Genomic DNA, 23,655 nt, shown 5'->3' on the forward strand with positions numbered 1-23,655 from the left:
ATACACCATGAAAAAGGGAAAAAAGTGAAAAAGACTTTAAGTCCCTTGTTTCTTGCTGTCATCAACCTTGAAGTTGTGCAGCAAACTTTGATCCGCGACCTGCCCAAAACCGGACCCTTTTTTCCTCCCTGGCACCACCACAGTAAAGATTCCATGATACTTTAGTTAATTTTGTCGTATAACAGCTATATGTGTGGACAAACTTTTTCATGTTAACTTCACTAACTGACTTTGCAGGTTTTCTGTATTATTTCAGTAGAAAAAAAAAACTTATTAAAAGAACTTTGAATACGCCAACTTTCAACTTCAAGGAGAAAGTAAACTATTTCCTCTGCATTGATCTTCAGAATCAGCATACATACGGGGAAAAAAACAGAGTTGAAAGGCGAATTAAACTTCAGAATTAGAACCCAAATCGGACAGTGTAGCAGCCTTTTCCGAAGTAGCCGGCGTCTTGAATGTAGAATCCGACATAAATCAATGAAAGCACCAATGCTACGATTCAAATACACAAAATCGAAAGGCAAACCCAACTGATTATATATTAAACAACGGAAAAGAACGATTACAACTTGAAATTGTTCGACTACACAACTGGAATGAAATTACTAGAACTTCCACGATGCCAACTGAGTGCCCTATTTGTAACTGCTTTCTATTAGCCTTCATTACTCACAATGTAGTCACCAAGTCTTTTATTTTTCATTTTCACCCTAGAGCTTCTCCTAATTATATTTGTCGCATCTAAAGTAACATCTGCACCCGCGGGATCTCTAGCATTCACAACATCTTGTGTCGGTAGGGAGCCCGATGAAGAAGATTCGGATTTATTATCGGTAACGTACTTCTTGTCCTTCTATTGCTGTTCTAATGGCTTAGTCTGTCTAATTCCTGTTTGATCAGTGAATACATGTTGCCTGCTTTAGGTTCTCCACTGCCCTGTTCAGTGTATCAATGACAGCCGGGTTCACTTTAAATAAATAAATAGACGCAAATCAAAACCATGTAGGAATAGAATTTCACTCCTCAAAACCATGTATGAATAGGATTTGGATTTAATTTTCTCAACTCCAACACAAAATAGGAAATTTTCGTGCAACAAGAAATCTTTAGATTTAAGAGTCTTTATTAGTACTATGTTACAAGTGGCATTTAGCCCTTGCTAAGCCCGGGCCCAAAGCTAATACTCCCGTTGTTTCAATTTACGTGAACTTATTACTATTTGGAGAGTCTACGGGGTGGTTCTTTGACCATGTTTTCCTTACTTTTTTTCTAAATTATTTGAATTATAAATTATTATGACTTATAGTACTTTTTATGTAGTTTCTAAATATATAAAGTAAATTTTATTTTTACAAACTTGAAAAATCTATGTCAAAATTTAGTATCAAAGTTATAAAGTTTATTTCAAATGCTCGAAAAGGTTCACATAAATTGAAACGGAGGGAGTATAAAAGTTGTTCCCTTTTTTATTCTTCTAATGTTTTTTAGAATATAGCATCCAATAATTCAAATTGAACTTTATCACATGTTAGATTACTCATTTCTTTTGAATTAAATAAATGTTGGCTAATAGTCCGACTATTATAAAAAAGATATTTGAGTATTCAAAAAATGTTGACACGATTTTCAATCTCAAATGAGTAAAGAAACTTAGAAAGTATGATTTATTAATAGTGGATGAGTGATGTTATAATATGCAATGAAACTATGCCCCACAAAATAGTTGTTGACGAAGCTAATTATTTAGTTACAAATTCTTGTATTTATTTTCCTTTATTGCACTGAATATTTTAATATTTTTGAAATTATCTATCAACTAATTTCGAAACTCAAAATCATATAGGTTGGCTCACATATATTGAAACGGAGGGAGTAGCTCGCTTGGCTTGCTTTTGGAAAGTCAAAAGTATATTTCTTATTAATACTTATTTTAGGTTAATGTGTCTGATCAAGGATTTTTTTTTTAAAAAAAATATGCTTTTGAGTAGTAGCATAAGCAATTTTTCAAAAGTTAAAACATAATATGCTACTTTTGAAAAGCATTTTTTGAAAAAAATACTTATGATAAACAATATTTTTAAAATAAGTAGATTCTGAAAGTGATAAAAATTAAGAGTCCATCAAACAGTATAGAGAACCAGGTTCTCTATCTGTTCCCTCAAGTAAAAGACAGAAAGTAAATAACGCAAGATGTTTACATGAAAACTCGTTGCTCAAGGGATTAAGAACCACGACCTATCGGAGTAGGATTTCCCAACTTCACTAAACTGAGCAACGTAACTTCATATTACAACCTATTGCAACCTAAGAATTAACCTCTTAATCCCTCACCCCTTACAATAACTCTATTGTAACCCTTTACAATAACTTTATTGCAGAGCTACAAACCTTGACTAACTCTAGCCAAGAAACCAAAACAACAACGGTTGAAATCTTCCCTACAATGACACTTCTTGAAAGTAGTGTAGGATTACAAATAAAGAACAATATGACAAAGACTCAACAAACCTAAGGACTTAAGACATCTTCCGTGTCGAGATCTAGTCCTTGAGCTTGTGGCAGCTTTGTTCTTGAGAGAACCTTGAGAGCAGCGGCGGCTAGCACTCGAGAGAGAATATGATTTTCAGATTTTTCAAGTGTTAGGTTAATCCTTGTAACATGTTGTTTATAACTGAGAGAGCATGTGAGAAGAGATAGGGACATTTCATCTTTTAGTTTGGCCTCTAACAAGTCATTGCAGTTGTCTTTCTTTCTTATGATCGGCTCTGATCTGGTAACTTTTTTGTAGAGTCGATATACCACAGCCAAAGGAACTGATCACACCTGGTCCCTATCTGGTTTCTCGAGAGTGTTTGGCAAATCATCAAAACACGAAATAGCATAACTTATCAGAAAGTTTGACCAAACAGGCTATTACCATCTTATTTGTATTACCACCCTTAATTATATTTTAACTATTCTTCCCAAACAGAAAAGGTTGTTTCATGCAACATAAAAAAAAATAAAAATTACTCATCCTAATGTGTTTGTAGGTTTGTTTTATGATGTATAGTAATAAATTTCATATTTCTAGACTTAAAACTAAATTTAATTTTTTATTAGTATATTTTAAATATGAAAATTAATTAGTATATTTTTAAATATACGTGTACATTTTAAGTTGTAGAGGGGATATTTTTCATTTTTTTTTTGCGGGTTGCCCTTCAAATGCACTGGTCTTTAAATATCTACGATTTTTAATTTGTGCCTCAAATCAAGGCATAATTTCTATAACATTTTTATCTTTCGAAATAGAACTTTTTGCCTCGTTCGGCATAAATTACGCAGGAATTAAGTTATGCGGAATAAGTTTTTTAGCATTTTTCAGATTATGTTTGAGTGTTGAAAGTTTTGCTTTGTCCGGCATAATTTGTGTGGTTGTTATGATAAATATGCTAAAGTTAAACGTAAACTACGCCGAGCGAAATCTAAAATTATGCCTTTTTACAGATTATGTTGAGTGTTCAAAGTTTTGTAAAGTCCGGCATAATTTGTGTGGATGTTATGATACATATGCCGAAGTTAAACATAAACTATGCCGAGCGAAATCTAAAATTATGTTTTTTTTCACATTATGATGAGTGTTGAAAGTTTTGTCTTGTCCATCTTATTTGTGTGTATGTTATGATACATATGCCGAAGTTAAACGTAAAATATGCCTTGTGAAATCTAAATTATGTCTTTTTTCAAATTGTGTTGAGTGTTGAAAGTTTTCCTTGTCAGGTATAATTTGTGTGGATGTTAAGATATATATGCCGAAGTTAAATGTGAACTATCCCTTGCGAAATCTAAATTATGCCGTGCTAATAATAATGAAGGGCAAAAATTAAAGATCACAAATTTAAAGGGCAAAAATTAAAGACCACCCCGAAATAGGGGCGTTTGTGCGAATGACCCGGTTCAAGTAGGGCTGCATATCGGTCGGTTCGGTTCGGGTTTGAAAGTTATCGGTTCAACTTATCGGTTATTGGTTTGTAGATATGTTAAACCATTAAAGAATCGTTAAGATATCGGTTAATGGGTTATCGGTTGTTGTTTGTTATCGGTTTATTCATTAAGATTTCACACAAAAAAAAAAAAAAAATTCAAGAACAAAGAACCCATCTTCAAAACTGAAAGTAGCTTCAGCTCCTAAGACTATGTTGAACAAAATAATACAATTATTATGAAGGACGTAAACAAAATTGGGCCAACTAAAGGTGTGATTTTATCAAACCTGTCACTGCAAACACCAATGCATAAGGAAAATAAGAAACATTCTTCTTTTTTTTGCATGGATTTCCCTTCATTTGGGGTGGTCTTTAATTTTTGTCCTTCAAATTAGTAGTCTTTAAGTTTTACCCCTCAAATTGGTGGTCTTTAATTTTTGTCCTCTGCCTTTGCAAATTTTACCTTAAGGCAGAGTTTTTTGCAATGCCTTAAGGCCCTTAAGGCTGAATTTTGCAAATCTATCCATTTTAAGGCAGAAGTTGGGCCTTAAGGCAGAATGTGCAAAACTGGCAGAATTTGTATGACCAGTTTTGCAAATTCTGCCCATGAGGCAAAATTTGCATGGACATAATTTGCAAAGGCAGAGGGAAAAAATCAAAGACCACACCCAGCAAAGGGCAATCCTGCAAATTGCCCAACATTCTTGTGGTAGAATTGTAATTAAATAAATGGTTATCGGGTTATCGGTTCACCCGTTGACAAAATTGTCCAAACCATGACCCGACCCAATAAGCCAATAACTACAGGGCACCACCCGATACCTGAACCAATAATCCATTAACCCGAACCATTAACCTAATAACCCAATAATTGGTTCGGGTTATTGATTTAACCGTTAATATGCACAGCCCTAGGTTCAAGTGCTTTTATTAAGAGCTATAAAGTAAATTGTGAATGCTCTGAAATATCTTCTATATTATATTAAAAACATAAACTCCCTAACAAAATGCCCTTCTTATATTAACCTAAATTCCCTATTTAAGGCAAAAAAAAAAAAAAAAAAAAAAAAAAAAAAACTAATGCAACAAAGAGACGGCAACAGTTTTATTTTTTGGAATAGAGAGCAACGCTTCATTAAAGAGCACTACAATATCAAACAGACGCATGAAGTTGCTGAACAAGATCTTCTTTTTCCAATAACCTGATGATGAAAAGAACAAATTTGCTGCAAATTGGTAAGCAAAAGTTGAATTCCTATTATCTCCACTATCTACTTTATCACCTATTTAGTTGATACACACATTAATGTTAATACTCTCCCCTTTACTCCTATTTGTGTAATGAAAATTCTCTATCTAATTTTCAAATCATTAATTTACTCTCAATTTATTTTCCTAACAATTTTTATGGTCAATTAGTGGGCTGGACGACAGTTAAAGGGCTCTACTTTTGGTTCTTAACTTATTGAAGATAAATAGGTTTTGTCCCAAACATTTTTTTCACTGGTTTCACGCACTTTTTGTTTTGAATTTGAAAATTTTGTATTACTTATCTAAATGTATCTATCGAAATTTGTGTCCTTTATGGAAAGTTCATGCTTCTATAGTGCATTTCATTGATTTATTGCTGTTATTTGTCACCTAAATAAGTAATTTTCTCTAATCTTTTTAGGAGTTTTAATTTTCATTTGCACGACTTTTGGTAATAATTTTGCTCTCTGAGCTTGTATTAGCATAGACATGCCCAATTGATAATGCGCTTCCGAATTTCACTTGATTTAGTACTCAAGCTTAGTTGTGAATTGTGATGCTTATACTTGAGTACATATGTTATTCAGAACTGGATAAAATTGAGAGAAGAGGAAAATATACCTCAAGGTCACGGAATATATTACTGTTTAAATATTTTAAAGTATGAAATCAACTAAAGTAAGAGGATAAACTGATTAGAAAATTATATAGGTATAGGTTAAATTTATGAATAAAATGAATGTGAAGTAAATACATCATTCAATAAAAAAAACATTTTTAGTACAAATTCCCCCGAATTAGTATTCATACTTTCTTATATATATATATTACTTATATATATTAGTACATATCTAAATTTTAAAAATAAAGCCAAAATAACTGAATAAAAATAATTTAAAATATACAATTATAAGAATATTTGTCTTTTAGTGTAAGTACATGAGTGATAAATCATTGACTTTTCACTATTTTCCCTTTAGTTCTTTCTAATGTATTCCGAGATTTTTCATGTGAAACAAGATTGTAAGATAACTCTAATGAGGTTTCAAAAAGTTTTGTAGTACAACCTTTCATCAGATAATAACTTTAAGATCAATATGGATGTTTGATGAAAGAATAATTTTAAGACCAAAATAACTGAATAAAAACAATTTAAAATATACAATTACAAGAATAGTGTAAGTAGATGAGTGATAAATCATTTACTTTTCACTGTTTTTCCCTTTAGTTCTTTCTAATGTATTGTAAGGTAATTCTAATAAAGTTTCAAGAAGTTTTGTAGTACAACCTTACATCAGATAAATAACTTTAAGATCAATAAGGATGTTTGATGAAAGATCGTTGTAGTACAACCTTTAGTTTTCATATATATATATATATATATATATATATATTTGAAAAGATGAAATCACACATATATTTGCCAACAGTTTTGTGAGTTCCTATTTTACTGTTTTTAATTTGTTGCATTTCTAAAGTAACATTATAGGCAATATAATTCTTACAAATTGGGGTAATATAATTTTTATTACATTTGGATTGGTTTTGGAAAGTAGAGGGACAAAGAAACATTAAAGTCCATCATTTTGATAAATATATTAATTCCTTCTATAATTTACTCTTTGTCTAAGTCCCTTATTAGTTTGTATACACATCTTATAAATGTTTCTTTGTTGAACTTATGTTATCTTTATATTTGTTACATTTAGTTAAATGGAGAGAGAAAAGTCTCTGGGTTGAGATACGGCTAATATGAAAAGGACCTTGGTAATCTAAGGAAGATATCAAGCTTTAAGATTTTACTGAAAGATAAAAAAATTGAATACTTTTGAATAGTACATGAGATATATAGACCTTTTTTATCTTACTTGATACCTTAATTTTCATTCAGTAGATATAAAATAATTTATTATGCAATTCAACGTTTCATATTCATCGATGAGATTTGAACTGTAACACTTATCAACGTATAAATAATTATCACTTATAGCTGTATGTGATGAACCTGAAGATTTTTTACATGATATGTATGTTGAGGTAGAAAAAGCGAGACTTCAATATCCAAAGAGCAATCAAATTAGAGCAATCGTTTTCAACTCTGTTTTTTTCCCCGTATGTATGCTGATGATCCAAGATCGATGCAGAGGAAATAGTTTACTTTCTCCTTGAAGTTGAAAGTTGGCGTATTCAAAGTTCTTTTAGTAAGTTATTTTTTACTTTTTTTCTATTGAAATAATATGGAAAACCTGCAAAGTCAATTAGTGAAGTTAACATGAAAAAGTTTGTCCACACGTTATACGAAAAAATTAATTAAAATATCATGGAATCTTAACTGTGGTGGTGCCGGGGAGGAAAAAAAAGGGTCGGGTTTTGGGCAGGTCGCGGATCAAAGTTTGTTGCACAACTTCAAGCTTGATGACAGCAAGAAACAAGGGACTTTAAAAGTCTTTTTCACTTTTTTCCCTTTTTCATGGTGTATTGGGTAAAATCCGGAGTTGACAATAAGATACAGACACATGACAGGTCAGGCATGAGTCAGCGATCAAGTGGTACCGGTTATGTTCATGTAACCGGTCACAACACTCGTCCTACTCACGGTCTCCGCAAACACGGCTCAGGGGGAGTGGGGTTAAGTATGGGTTAGCGGCCCGATCGAATGAAGCTCAGAGGTCAACGATTACGTAAGATCCCAGGATCCTCTCCAGCCGTTACTCGGCCATTGTTATAGGCATCCATTTGACTTTAAGAGGGTGTGGATCGTGTCTCTCTATTTAACAGAGCATAGCACTTTTATTTCTGAAGGTCTAGTTCTACATTGAGTTTCCAAGATCTGTTGAGATGTCTTCTATAATGGTCTCAGCTCATAGCAACACCGAGATTCAGGCTTACGTTGTTCCTTCGTTTAATTGAATTGTCCTTCATAGTTCCTAGTGCTAATTCTTATTTTTTAACTTGTTAATTAGTTCATCTCAATCCGAGTATCCATGAACCATATTTACAAATTCAACTGTAACGTTTTACAGTAAACAGTTTGGCGCCCACCGTGGGACTTGGACAATTTTGGGACTAACTGGCTTAAATCTTTCACTAAGAAATCTCATTTCAGTTATGGAAAATAACGGTGTCAACGACCAGATTAGCATCAGTTTAGGCAATAACGACGTATTTGAGCGCAACGATTTGCATCTTGTACCCTTCGGACCCCAAAAAGAACATCCGACCGACGAAACTCGTCATGAGGGGGACAAAGCGACTCCTATCGGGCGGAAAGGTACACCCGACGAACGGCGAGGAGCCATACCCCTGATGATATGTTGGATGAAGCCCTGGAGGACACAGTGAGTATCTTGACGCCGCAACAGAGAGATTGTGAACCACCTTTCATGGAGAGGAGTCATACCCCAGGTTGAATTATACAAAATTTAGCGACAATGACAGAAAGAGAGTAACAATTTTAATGTGTCAGACTTGGGAATTTCAAAAGAATAAACCAAACAAAGAAACGAAAGTACTTGATTAAAATGTACTTAAGAGGGAACACAAGATATGCCCATCCTCATGGATGGACCCAATTCTAGAAAAAGAAAGGAAAAACAACAAGACAGGCATTTATAAGATCGGAACCTCGGGACTCAAATCTAAAAAAATAAAGGAAAAAATAACAACATAAACGTGAAATTTTTGTAAAGGTACAGTGAGTATATGCAACAGAGAGAGATTGTGAACCACTTTCATTGCGAGGAGTCATACCCCTGGTTGAATTATACAAAATTTAGCAACAATGACAGAAAGAGAGTAACGATTTTAATTTGTCAGACTTGGGAATTTCAAAAGAATAAACCAAACAAAGAAACAAAAGAAGTACTTGATTAAAATTTACTTAAGAGGGACCACAAGATATGGCCATCCTCATGGGTGGACCCAATTCTGAAATCCATTCTATTGTTGACAGAATCAGATGGTAGGGGCCATCTTTATGTGAAGTTTGAGATTTATAACTTGCTGGGAAGGCTGCTCGATAGGGCAAAAAATGTGAGAGGATGGAAAAGAAAAGACCACTTTTGATATGGGAAAAACTGGAACAAGTAATGGATAATTTCCTTCTTGAGAATTATTCAGATGATTGAGACTTAGATAATCAGAATGTGTCGGTTCAAAGCGCCGAGGCACCATCCGATTTGATCTTGCCCTTTGTTGAGGTACCAAAAGGAGTGGTTGGCTTGGTCATTAAAGCAAGAAGAATCTAAAGCCAAAGGGGCTATTCTTGCTGATGAAATGGGAATGGGGAAGACTGTTCAAGCCATCGCACTTGTGCTTGCTAAACGCGAATTATAGAAACTCTTGTTGTCTGTCCTGTGGTTGGAGCAATGCAATGGTTTGCGAAATTGAACGTTGCACTACTAAAGGAAGCAACAAAACTCTTGTTTACCATGGCGCCAACAGGGAGAAACTTATGCACAAACTGGAGGAATATGATTTTGTCATTACTACGTACTCCACTATCAAGGCCGACTATAATTCAGTCAATGTTTCTAGGAGGAAGTCAGTTTTGCGTTCAGTGAAGTGGGATCGCATCATTTTGGATGATGCAAGTCATACGTTCACAGATTCATGCATTATGTTGTTTTCTTCAATTGGCGTTCAATTGTTTTCCCTGTATATGTCCATTTCTTTGTTTATACGATCTCTTTATGTAACTTGTAAGTACCAGACATTCTTCAAGCTTATTATAGATCTTCCCCTCATGAGCTAGATTTTGGGTTGAGTTAGGCCAAGGCCATATCTTACAAAGCTAGACTTGAAAATGTGGAGATTGGTGTGGTGAATTCTTAATGAGCTATGGCGGTTATGGAGAAACCTCTACATAGCTAACTGTTGAATAATGAAGCTATGGTGGTTATTAGAATGTAAATAGTCTTATGTTGGCTCTTAGAATGCCGTGAAGAGTCTTATAATGGTAATGATGAAACTTTTACAATTAATTATTGAATAATGTCGGTGAGAGTACCTACATACCTCTCTGACATTTTAGGTATTAAACTTTATCAGAATATAAGAACATGAAATTTGTCTTTGTCCTAAGTTAATTCATTTATTTGCTTAACTGCTCATCATGTGAAATTTTATCTGAAATTTTAGTTTGGTAGCCATCTTTTATCTTCATAGCAGATCATGGATTTTATGTGATCTCTGCTCCTATATTAAATGATGTTGCATGTTATTTTACTTTCTGCCTGCCCTAGTTATGGGAACTAGTCGCTCATGAGAGTAGAATTCCTAAATTACATTTGATACTAAATCTTTTTATCTGGATTTTTTTTACCTGATTGCACTTCTGTGGCATAGGCTCATTATGTAAAAGATGCACACTGCAACAAGGCAAGAGCTGTTTTTGCTTTAGAATCTTCTTGCAAGTGGGCCTTAACTGGTATACCCTGCAGAACCGTATGGGAGAATTATACTCGTTCGTAAGTTAAACTTCTGCAAGTTTATCATTTTTCAGAACTTTTTATTGTTGTGAGGTTAATTACGTTCTTTACTTTTGCACAGGTCCGTTTCTTACAAGTTACTCCTTACGCTTATTACTTTTGCAAAGATTGTGATTGCAGAGCACTTGATTATAGGTATACATAAAGTTTCTGTTTTTAAATCTTGATTCCTATCCCTGAGGGTGAAAAGATGCAATGGCTCAAGTACTTAATATCTGTTATTCTTTGCTTCTCAACCAATGCTATTGAAATGGTTCAGTAACTGTCTCAAAAAATCTCTTTTATAATATGTTCTTTGATAAATGTGGTGTACCCCTACTTGGCGCGATAACAATTTATAATTTTGTCTATTTCAAAAAAATGTGATGTACTGACTTCTCAACTGAGTGCCCACAGTGCCGCTACAAACGTGCACGCCACTTTCTCTGGTGGAATAGAGTAAGTAATATGTAATTAATATACATACTTTTGAGGCTTCATCTTATTGCTAACATGGTAAAGTTGAAACATCTTCTTTTTCTAGTATATTGCAAAACCTTTAGAATCAATTCAATCCAATGTGACTGGTAGAGATGTGATGGTTTTGTTGAAGCACAAAATTTTGAAAAACCTATTGCTAAAACGTACCAAAAAGGAGAGAGCTACAGATCTTGGACTTCCCCGGAAGAGTGTAAGTTTTGTCTTACATTAATGCTGTTTGCTTCAATTTGATCATAATTTCTCATGGGTGTAGTTTGTTACTTATTTTTTGGATTCAGGTTATTGTGAGAAAAGATTCTTTGGACGTGAATGAAAATGAATACTACCTACAAATGTTAGAAGAAACCATGGCAAAGTTGGATAAGTATGCTCGCTCTGATACTTTATTTTCAAAACTGAGCTCTTATTGTTTGCAAGTTCCACTTTGCTCGTCTCTTGCGCTGCAAATTTGGTGGTCACACTAAAGTAGCATTTTCCCATAGAATTTATTTCACGGGATTGGCTCATTTTTGTTTTCCTTTTTGGGTTGCATATCCTGTTTTCTTGTCTTATGCATGAAGTACTTGCATGTAATGTGTTTCCGATAATTATTTGTTCTTAAGTAGTTTTGGAACATATTGGGTTAGTTTCTAGGTATACTGAATACGTAAGATCTTACAAGTCTTTTTCTTCCCATAAAATTCTCAATCATTTGTGTTATTACCTCGCCTGCTAAAAGTACGAAGAGGATATTTTTATTTCTAACTGTATTTTTTTCCCTGATGTATTTTGTGCAGATATGCTCGGCCGGACCTCTAAGGAAGAACTATCCCTCTTTAAATATACGCATACAACGGTACGAAGACAATGTTGTATAAATGACATGCGCGAAACCCGCATATATATTTATTGTTAAACTTCTTTTATATTTTCATCTTCCGTTTCCTATTCAATTTTCTGGTGTAATTTTCACATAAATATTTTCTCGTTAAAATTTAATCACTATAGTATTACGAGCCCGTTTGGATTGGCTTATAAGTAGCTTATAAGCTGTTTTCAGCTTTTTTGAGTGTTTGACTGGCCAGCTTAAAGTCATTTTGTGCTTAAAATAAGCTCAAAAAAATAATTGGGCCAGTTTGACTTAGCTTATCTAAAGCAGCTTATAAGCTGCTTAAAATAAGCCCATCCAAATAGGCTCTACATTGTTTTAGTTTTATTGAAGTCTTGGATTGGTGGATCTGTATTTGGACGATAAAATGGACAGTTAATACAATTTGGTCAAGAGAATTATGTAACCACGAGTGAATTAATCGACAAAGTGGACCAAATGTAAATCGGTATAAAAGATTGGACTATGGAAGACTTATTTGATGTGCATTGTGAAAGGTTTTAAAGATATTTGTTTGCTTAAATTATTTTCTCATGTCAAAGCTAAATCTTTTGCATTATATGAAAAAACTGATTTTTATAGTGGCTGCTTTTAGTTTTCTTGTCCTTCTATTATGCTTGGCCCACGTATTATATAGTTTTACCTCCCTATACATGAGCTTAAATGCAAGCCTTTTTCTTTTGCTTCCTCCATTTGCAGGCATTGGATCATCCTTTCCTAGTGGAATTCTCTGAAACATATTATGGGTGTTGGAAAACAGATGCTGAGTCCAACACAGATAATGATAAGCGGCATTCTCTTACTAAACCTACTGTCAAAGGGTTTAAGTCCACAAGTATATTGAACAAAATTAAGCTCGATCCTTTCCGGACAAGCACTAAAATAGAAGCTCTAGTATGCAATTACATTCTACAGTATTATCATATTTTTTCTCAGTTTGCTTTTCTTCTTTTCCTAATGTGTTTCTTTCCTTTTCACAAATAGAGCAAGGAGTGTCATGCCGCTAATTGATTCTCAGAGTTATACCATCTAAATGACCAGAGTTAGAACTAAGATGATGTTCTAACCCAAGAGGTGTGAACTCATGATCTTGCATGTCTATTAATGTGCTTTTGCATTGGCGAAAACCCAACTGTTTTTGTGAATCTAGTTGTGCTCCATTCACCTGAATAAGTGAGGCCTATGCATTAATTATATTCCCCATTTCAAGTGTGAAAGAATTGAAGAATCTAAATCTTATCAATTTGATTGACGCTGCGCTAGTGTGCTTAGCTCTTCGATCTACTTCAATAATATTGCTACAGTATCTCTACTTTGATATTACGGAACTCCATCATGAATTTCAAAGTGAAGGGTGTCTGCTAAATACATGCTTGATGTTCATTTCTACTTTTTTTTTTTTGTTTAAATGTAGAGAGAAGAAATTAGGTTCATGTTTGAAAGAGATGGTTCTGCAAAAGGAGTAGTTTTCAGCCAGTTCACATCGTTTTTGGATCTGATACAATATTCTCTTCAGAATGTAAGATATAAAAATATTTTATGTTCTTCCTTCCCATTTTCCCCTCCTTTTTTTTTTTTGTCAGTGTGTAACAAAAAAGAAGCTTGTCATGTATGTTTTTGGCAGTTGGGCGTCAAATTTGTTCAATTAGTTGGAAACATGTTTGTTTCTGCAAGAGACACAGCAGTTACCAGATTTACTGAGGATCCAGATTGCAGGATATTGCTTGCGAGCTTTGAAGCTGGAGGCGTTGCCCTTATAGTTGTATCACATGTAAGGGATCTATTTTCTTTCTCTGTGAATGTTGACTCTGGTAACCATTTCAGATCCAAAGACTTGTGGATATCTAGTGTCGCATTCCTGTTTCTCTTTAGATCTCCTCTTATGTTGTTCACTTGATATTTTCAACTTCACTTCTATTTGCACTTAAAGAACCATTATGACTTGTAATCATCTATTAAAGAAGTACATGATATGTGGCTCATCTCTTGACCTATGCTAGGTTTTCTTGATGGAACCACCGCTCGAATCCTGGTCGTAGAGGAAGAAGCCCAAGATAGAGTCCATCAAATAGAGCAAAGATATAAACCGATTGTGTGTGTTTGCATTCTTGTATGTTTATGCCCTTGAATGGCTCTTATTTGTGTCTTCTCATTACTAGGATTGTGAGATCTATTATTGATGATACGATTGACGAGAGGATCTTACAGTCGCAAGAGAAGAAGAAACATCTTCAAAGGTGTCTTTTTCTTACAGTCGTTTAGATTGTTGCATATGTTATCTGACAAAAAAATGCCGATGGTGAAGTTATTTACATTCCGATTTCTTGTTCCCCTTCTTTGCTTCCACCCTTCCCTCCTCCGCTCTTTATTGCGGGACGATGACCGATTCTTTTGAGGCACAGGAGAAAGCGTCGTTTGAGGAGTGGGGGTTACTGTTCGAGCGCGACTTCGTTTAGAAAACAGATTAACATTTACTTCTTTTTTTTTTAAAGCTTCTAGCAAAAAATTTGTACCTAGTGTCTGCCATTTGCCCTTAGGCTGTTGTACAACTTTTGATCTGTCCAGAGTGAGTTTAAGTTTGCTTCGAATCACGGTTGATTAGTTCCATCAATTGTAAATTGTTCTAATTGATTCCACAAGTATCTTTCCATTTTAGTGTCACTAACATCATAAAAGTTGCATCTTCATACCCTCTCAAGGCATGGTCATAGAAATGTGTATCTTTATTTTGCCTTTGGTTTTTGTGTTTACGTGATACTTTCCATCTTAGGCCCCTTCCAGTTCTTTCGCGATTTGGTTCAGACAAGCTTATCCTTTGTTCTATTCGTTAACATAATGAATAGTGATTTTTTTTCTTCAGATTCCTCTCTTTACCTCTTTGCCTTATTTATATATTTTTATGGTTGTCTTGTACATAACTTGGAGTGGCAACGTGTGTCAGATATAGATGGGTCGAAAATAGGTTAAACAAAAATGGAGGAAAAACACTTAAAAATAAAAAATTACTCGTAAAAAATTTTAAAATAAGGAAATAAAAAAAATTTAAATAAAAAAAATTCTAAAAAAATTAAAAATAAAAATGATTACAAAAATAAAGTTAAATAATAATTAAAAATGAAGTTAATCATGTTTTGTAGCTTTTATACTTATGAATGGGTGACAATTGATGGGTCAGTTTGCGCTCATTTGATGGGTCAGTTTGGGCTGATGATTTGTGATGGGTCAACTTGAGCTAGCCCAAATCATCCCATCTTCAAAATCACTCTAGTCCAAGCCCATTAAAGCTTGGGAGGATCAAGTGGATTTGGGCTAGTTTTGCCGCCCCTAATGACCATAGAGATTATTCGGAAAATGTGTTTGTAAACTTACTACAAGGTGAATTTGTCCAGCTCAACGTATGCGTATGTTTGTTTTATTTTTCAAGTAACTCATTTTACTATTCTGGACAATAATTTGTGATTTTTCTAAGTGACCTCATAATTTAAAAACACCCAAGCGATTGAGTTCAATAGTTAATCGTACAAAATTATTAATTATAGGGATAAGACAGTAAGGAAAGACAAAATTGTTTCAAGCACCGACAAAATCGAAATTGCCCCTTCTTTCAAAGAGAGGGACATGTTATTTACAACTGGCATACCATTGTGTGTTATGGTTCTTGCTAGGACTGGAGATCTACCATGGCATTCTTTTGTTGGGTTTGGCCGCATTGGATTTGTAATTGCAGTAGTGTAGGTGTTTTTGGACTGAACTGGGACGGTAGATATGTTACTCAGGAACGGATGTAGTTTTTTGGCTACAGATGCATTTGAAATCACTACTTTTGAGACGGAGTATAGATATATATGTAAAAACTTAGTAAAATATCTAGAAATATTATATTTCAACTAAGCCTGTCAATTGGGCCAGGTCGGCCCGGGACCGACCTATAACCAACCCGGCCCCCCAACCCGGTAAGAGGTTGGTGGGCTGGGCTAGTGGAAAAAATTAGGGGGTTTGGTAGGACATGTCATTTGCCGGTGGCCGGCCCACCAATAGGGTTCTAGCCAGCGTGGGCCTTGACCAGTGCCCACTTGGAATTATTTAAAAAAAAAAAAAATCATAAATAAGCATTTTTACATATATATAATAACACTATTGAGCATCATGGATATTATTATAAAAATAATCAATTAGCATAATTAAAAGGAAGATAGTTATGTCGACATGTTGTGTCATCAGTCATCCCCACTGATAGTTGAGTTTACAGAATCGTTAAAATAAAATAAAAGGATCAACTCAAAGAGAAATTGGAAGATAGATTGTGATGACGTAGGAAAATGTAGAACAACGTAGGAGAAAAGTAGGAAGAGAGATGTTCTTTTGATATATTTATGGATAAAATAGCTGTAGCTGTAATTGTGGGATAATCATTTAAGTGGAGGATTATCATTATCCATTAAATTTAAATTTTGAAATTTGATCTTGGAAGTTGGAAGAGAGAGAGAGAGAGAGAGAGAGAGAGAGAGAGAGAGAGAGAGATTTAGATGAGTAGGAAATTTAGAGAAAGAGAAGAGTAGGGAATTGTGAGATAATATGGAGAAGAATGAATGGTATTTATAGATTGAAAATAGGGCCAAAGTATAATTTAAGGAACTTGATGGTTAAAATAAATTTGACAACAACTAGATTTTAAAGTAACAAACTTAATAAATTTTAGTATTAGAATTTTTTTTTAAAAATAATTAAAATCAGCTCGGCCCACTTAGCCCACTATGTACCACCACCGGGTAGGGGGGCTGGGCGGTGGCCTTCCCTCTCCCCCAACCCGGCCCACTAACTATGGCCCGGCCGGCCCCATGTGACCCACATTTATATGGCCCGGCCCGGCCCACTTGACAGGCATAATTTAACCCATAGTTTTTTAAAAAAAAAAAACATGGTACAATGCTAAAATTCTTAAAAATTGACACATTAACTTTATAACCTGGACTTGTCTTTGGTATTACGTACTAACTGTAGATCACTTAAATTTACATGATGCACCTATGGGCTGCCGTCGATGGGTCTATGATGGTGGAGTGTTACACTCAATCTCTATTACTGAAATGTTACCGCAATAATACCAATAGGGTTTAGAGCGGGAAAATATACAAAACGTATTTACCTTAGTGATGTTATAACCTAAAATTCATCAGGTCCCTTGGTGATCAATAATCAAATGGAAAGCCAATATCCATAATAAAAAGTAAAATTAAAAAGAGAATATTACATGAAGCGCTCAAGTAGAAAGGGTAAGGGATTGAGTACAAGTAGTCAGTGTTATTTAGAGCATGCTTGGAAAGCCATCATGTAATTGGATTTGGGTGTAATTGAGTGTAATTACATAGCTTTGGTCTGTTTATCTGACAAAGTAATTACTTGGTCTGTTTATCTGACAAAGTAATTACTTGGTCAGCATGTAATTGGGTGTAATTGAGAGGTTGTAATAACACTCTACAATTCTTAGGGTGGAGGTGAGAATTGCAGGTAATTACATGGTGTAATTTCTTTCCTTTTTGTTTTTATTTTAATTTCTTTTTTTCTTAATTTTTTTTAATTTCTATTATTTTAATTTCTTTTATTTTTAAAATATATTTTTCTTATACATTATTTATCTTTTATTTCTTTTCTTCTCATTTCCCAGCCTTTGCTTATTGTGATTCCATATAATTGCTCTTTTTTTAATTTATTTTTTTCTTTATTTTTTTTCTTTTAGCATAACGACATTTTTTATTCTAAATTTTGAAATTATACCTCCTAATATTAGAAAGAATGAGTCATTAATAAACTTGGTATACAATGAGAGATAATTAAAGTAGAATTTCATTGTTGAATGAGATTATAGACTTATGTTTTTCTTTTCTTTTGAATTATATTTACTTAAGTTATATTGGAACTTATTTTATGTTATGTTGGAATTTGAAATAAGAATATTATGTTAAGCTATTTTATGGATTTTAAATTTCTGTTGTATTTTCGTTTTCGATTCATTTGCTTTAGTAGTATTGACTTGTTATTTCAAATTGCATGCCATTCATTTTTCTGTTAGAATTGAAAGATTTTTTTTTTGTCTAACATTTGAATAATGATATAGTATTATATTTATAAATATTAATCATTTTGTTAAACATGCCGTCCGTGATGTTCTTACAAAATGATGCTTTTAATTTTTATAATTAATTAAATGAAAATATTATTAACTTGAAAAAAAAAATATCAATTATGTTTTACAATATTAGTCACAAATAAGTAATTATTTAATATATTTTCAAGAAACAAGGTGTATCTTAAATACCTAATTTTAATATCATTTATAAAAGCACATCTGTCAAATATTAAACTTTAAATTTTTGACAATTAACATTTATTTTTAAATTTAATCTAACTGTGTAATTACACTTGTACAACCAAACAGTACGCTTGTAATTATATACGTAATTATATTATGACAAATAAACAGGTCGTCGTAATTTCTAGGCCGTGTAATTACTACCCAAGTAATTACACCAATTCCAATTCCCAGGTGGCTTTCCAAACAGACCCTTAAAGTACACAAAATACCAGTTAAAGGCAACTAGATTAAATGCTTTCCTCTTTAACGTCTTTTTTTTATTTTATCATCTAGATTTAATAAGATTAATTATTTTGTGCAGTTGTGTGGTAAAGGAAATTTCTAATCAACTATTAAGTTGTCCTAGAACTAAAAAGCATTTTATCGATGTCTTAATCAACTTTTGAACTCCTTCGTCCTTTTGCAACTTTCTACCAAAATTCTAGTTACACTTTTCTTTTTCTTTGTTGCCGAATTCAATTCCATTAGTGATTGTTCCTTTTGAATTTTGATGCTAGTGACGAGATATTCGTTTTCCCGAACCAATCATAATTCGTGTTTTCCCGAACTAATCATAATTCGTTATGTATATTTGTTCTGGTTTGTTTCTATGATACTACTGCTAGTAGGAGTGTCTTAAAGTAAACCGACAAACCGCACCAAACCGATAAACTGAATCAAACCGAGAAAAAAAACCCTACTAGTGGTTTGGTTTAACTTGGTTTGGTGTTGGAAAAAAAAAACCCGACCATAATTGGTTTGGTTTGGTTTTAGATAAAAAAAGTCAAACCGAACCAACGTCGAAATTACATGTATTCAATTTTTAAAATATTGTATACCTAAAAATATTTATTTGTAATGTAATTTATAAATATTTCTTAATTTTTTCGTAGTTTTTCATCTATTATCATATTATTCAAGCTTGAACTTAGGATTTTGAATGTGAATAAGTTTTATATCCTATCGATGTTAAGTTGTATAAGTCAAACAAAACCAACTCAACACTAATACTAACAAAAAGAATTTCAATTTATCCATAGAAATGACAATAATGTTGGATATCTATTCTTTACTTTTGCATAATTGGTTTAGAGAGTGAAAATACATAACTTAAGTTTTTTTTTTTTTCTTGTCATGTAATTAATACTTATTAACCGTACTTATTTTAGCATGACTTAGTATTTTTAGATTATGGTCATTTTCTTTATGGCTTATTAATTAGCAATATTTTTTTTAACCGATTTTCTTATCTTTTGTTGAATATTTTAATACAATGTCATCACTCTTCTCACATTTTGTGTTATTTTCTTATGAAACACCTTAATTACATAGTTGTATCTTACTAGGACTAAAGAAATATTTGAAGTAAAAGTTATATGTTTTGTATCAAGACTATTCGAAAAAAAACCCGAATAACCCGAGAAAACCCGAGGTTGAAAAACCGAATTTTATTGGTTTGGTTTGGTGTATAAATTTAAAAACCCGACGCAATTGGTTTGGTTTGGTCTTTAAAAAATCCGAACCAACCCGGTCCATATACACCCCTAACTACTAGACTACATATGCATTTTAATGCTTTTAACTACGCAATTATATGAGCTAAACTTGGGTGAGTTAAATCAAGGATTGATAAGTGTTTGGAAAACCACTAGTTTAACATAACGCTATAATTAGTATTCGTAGCCTTTAATTTTGCTTTTAAAAATGATGAATTCTCAACTTTTTAAATATTTTGTTTTAAAAGCATTTTAGCTACCTATTGGCTGGAGTAGTGACGACTGTAGATGAATTTGAAGTCATTTGTAAAGAACAAATTGGGGGGTTTTGAGCAAAACACAGGCTTATTAGTGACATAAATTTCGATTTTGCTTATGTAGTGGAGTTACTAGGGCTTAAGCCTATGAAATTGAAATTGAGAAAATCTCTCGATATTCTTATTTTTAAGCTTTTCCACCCTTTCATATTACTTATTATGTTTCTTTTAAATGGTTCAGTCGATATTTAATTTTCGTTAGTTCACACAAGAATTAATATCGGAATAAAGAACTAATCCAGAGGCCAAAATCACTATTTTTTCATAACATAGATATTTCCATCTTTGGTCAGAAATACACGTTATTAATGAATGCCTAATTAGCATTCCTTTACAAATGTTACATACGAGTTGGCTCTGAAAATTCGAACATAAACTACTGAATGAAAAAATAATTACAATAATACATTTGATTTTTCTTTTCGTCAAATAATTATACAATTGATGACCGTTGATTGTTAGGCCGGCAGAGCATTGGATCATCACCTGGTAGAAGTGAATTGGAATTAAAGGCAGTGAAAATCATTAACACAAGTGATACTATCACTGATAATCCAGAAAGAAGCAGCATTAATATATGGGAAGCAGTGTTCTTCAATTCTTGAGCATATTTGGTTGATGCAATTGCCATCACTGTTAAAGGGAATGAATATGCCCACCATGATACATTGAATTTCCTCATTGATCTCTTAAATAACGCTGGTCTCGATATCTGTACGTTTTCCACAAGTTAGGAAACAGCTATAGTCATACATTCATAATTTTTAAAATAGAAAAAATTACTTCTAGGTAAGACAACTAAATAAATCTCAGTGGTGAGGCCTTAGGTTGACAAAAGATCACACACATGTTTAATTTGATGGTGACAGCATGACCTAAAATATGGTTGGTAGCTAACTACCTACATCATTTCTTTCAAAGAAGAAGAATAATATGACGACTGCTACAAAATCTTGCAAAAGCCAACTCGAATGCTTGTAATAGGTCAATTTAGGGGTCACCTTCAGTCTCTTTTTTCTTATGTTCACTTGTCTTTTTTCCAAAGAACGACAAAGACCAAACAAATAAAAACAGGAATTTGCGTCGTGGCGCATTACATGACATTACTTCTAGTCCGTTAAAAAATGACCTTTTTTTTTTTAGATTTATTAATTTTAAATTTCTCATTTTACTTTTAGGATATTTTTTATCCTGAAAAGTAAGTGGGTTTTGACTTCATTTTTTTCTGATTTTTGGTAAGTACGAAGCAAAAAATATTGTTCAAAAAATATTTTTATTCTATAACACACTATAGCAGATGGTGGGGTGGGGATGGATATGGGATGTGTTGGAGGGTGAGAACGAGCCAATCAATGTGTAATGTTATATGAAATTTATTTTCTCTACTTCCATTGAGAAAGTTATTTTTCTTATTCTTAATGAACTTGTTTTCCTAATGAAAATGTTTTTTCAAGTACTTTGACCAACTAAACATTGAAAAATTCGAAAACATCTATATCAAACACACCCTTAATTACATGTTCTTATAATCATACAATGTCATAACATATTTAAGACGACAAATTAATTATAAGACCACTTTTGATTTGTGTCAAAATTCTTAGCTTTTCTTTTCATAAGCTCGTCAAACATTAGTACTGCGTGTAAAATGAAACATATTGCAAGGAACAAAAATGCTCACCAGTGAAAGGAAAAGGAAGAGGGAGAGGAAGAAAAGCATCTTGGATGAAATATCGAACTTTCCATAAATAGAATCCCATGCCAAGCTTGCCATGCTCGGAGTAGCTAAGAACAAGAAGAATACTGGCCTTAGCATTGCCGGAATTGAACTACTTCCTGGCAACCTCTGATAAAGTGTCACAAAAAGCACTAAATAGTGTGACATTCCAATTGCAAACAAAAAAAGTGCACACTCATTCCATCCCATTTGAGCAGCTGCCCTTGCTCCTACCAAATTCCCAATAACCGATAATTGGCTCGTAGGATTCGCTACTCCTGATAGAAAGCGCTTCCCCTTTGTGATCCATTGTCCATATAACTTGATGTCCAGTGCCAGTATAGGTATAATAAAGATCAACCAAAGTAGAAGAAAATAAACCTCTTTGGGTTTGAAAAATGGGGTGGCTTGAAGCAAAACAAGCCACGAAATCCACGGGGTGAAAAGGTAATTTACTCCAACATGGTGTAAGAATTCACTTTTAACCATGTCAAAGTGAAAGTGGAGACGAAGTAGATATAGTAAAGAGAGTGATACTAATGAGAATAAAGCTAAAGACCATAGAAGAATGAAGGCTGTAGAGGGAAGCAACCGAAAAATATTTCTAAATTTATGAATATCAACCGATGGCTCACTTAATGTTTTCCATAATAATGCTTGGCCACATAAAGAAAGGCTTATTCTAAAATAACCTGCATGAAATCCACTTAATATTGATAAAAACTGATTCTTCTTATGTGATATAATAGTAGTAGCATTTTTCTTTGTTGGGTACAAAGCATCTTTGCTATGCATTTCCATTGGAAATTAGTAATGAGTCAAGTTTCATAAGTGAGAATGGGGTATTAATAGGAAAAACAATTGGTGGATGAAAAAGAAGTAATACTTACGTACGTACTTTCATTGAAGCATAGGTAGGAGAAAAGTCGGCCCGACTTAGGCTAACCATTGTGGACTTGTGCGTGGATTGTATTGTGCTTCTATGAGTTGTTCTCCAGTCTGTTACAGCTAAATCTTGTCTCGAGGGGACCAAATTTTATCTGGTCAAAATCTCTTCTAGAGTGTGCGAATAAAAACCTCATATTGATAATGGATAAAAAGAAGAAGTAAGCTATAGATAAAATGTAGGGCAAGTTCGATATTTGGCCAATCAATCAAAAATAATTACATTCACTAGCTAAATATTAAAGAAATACATTATTATGTATCAAAAATGTGTATTTTATGTACATTAATATACATTTACTGACTATTATTTTTGTGGGCGACTATTATGTTAATTTTTCTAGCAAAGATATTCTAAATGGTGTGGCATTCTTAGAGTATCACACCATATTAACAATGTCTTTGGACTAGTTTAGTCGAACACCTCTCACTTGATAGAAGGTGTTGCTCTAAAAGAAATAACACTTAAAACTAAGAGATAGAATCACCTCTTTGTTGTTGTTGTTGTTTTTGTTTTTTTTTTTTTTTTTTTTTTTTTTTTTTTTTTTACCTTTTTTTCATTTATGTGTGTAGTGGATGATGATATTCCTTGATCCGCTTTTGGTAATTAGGATAGGAAGGAACGTCATCCTAGTAATATTGGGAGTACTCAAAATGCAAAAAATTTAAACAAAAAGAAACAAAAACACGGAGTGATGAGCTTTTGAATAACTAGGAATTTCGAATAGTTAAGGTTTTGATTGATTTGAAGGAAGAGGGAAGAATAAAA

General features: G+C 33.2%; 1 protein-coding gene and 2 pseudogenes across 1 annotated transcript; 1 reads left to right on the top strand and 2 right to left on the bottom strand.

Moving 5' to 3' along the window:
- The window catches only part of LOC132038407 (ATP-dependent helicase rhp16-like), a 99,861-nt pseudogene that overhangs the window by 31,058 nt on the left and 45,148 nt on the right, over nt 1-23,655 (bottom strand).
- LOC132037105 (ATP-dependent helicase rhp16-like) lies at nt 9,194-14,043 on the top strand (annotated as a pseudogene).
- LOC132037574 (S-type anion channel SLAH1-like) lies at nt 20,452-23,009 on the bottom strand. The gene is made up of 2 exons (XM_059428105.1): nt 21,906-23,009; nt 20,452-20,936 (listed from the first exon to the last, which is right to left on the bottom strand). The coding sequence occupies exons 1-2, from the start codon at nt 22,740-22,742 to the stop codon at nt 20,658-20,660; spliced, it is 1,116 nt and encodes a 371-aa protein (XP_059284088.1). The 5' UTR covers nt 22,743-23,009; the 3' UTR covers nt 20,452-20,657.

Source organism: Lycium ferocissimum, chromosome 11 (genome assembly GCF_029784015.1).
Source record: "Lycium ferocissimum isolate CSIRO_LF1 chromosome 11, AGI_CSIRO_Lferr_CH_V1, whole genome shotgun sequence".
Classification (NCBI taxonomy): domain Eukaryota; kingdom Viridiplantae; phylum Streptophyta; class Magnoliopsida; order Solanales; family Solanaceae; genus Lycium; species Lycium ferocissimum.

Coding starts and splice junctions, on each gene's coding strand:
- LOC132037574 (XM_059428105.1), bottom strand. CDS start 22,742: ATGGAAATGCATAGCAAAGATGCTTTGTACCCAACAAAGAAAAATGCT. Junction 20,937..21,905: donor TCTTCCTTTTCCTTTCACTG/GTGAGCATTTTT, acceptor GAAAACGTACAG/ATATCGAGACCAGCGTTATT.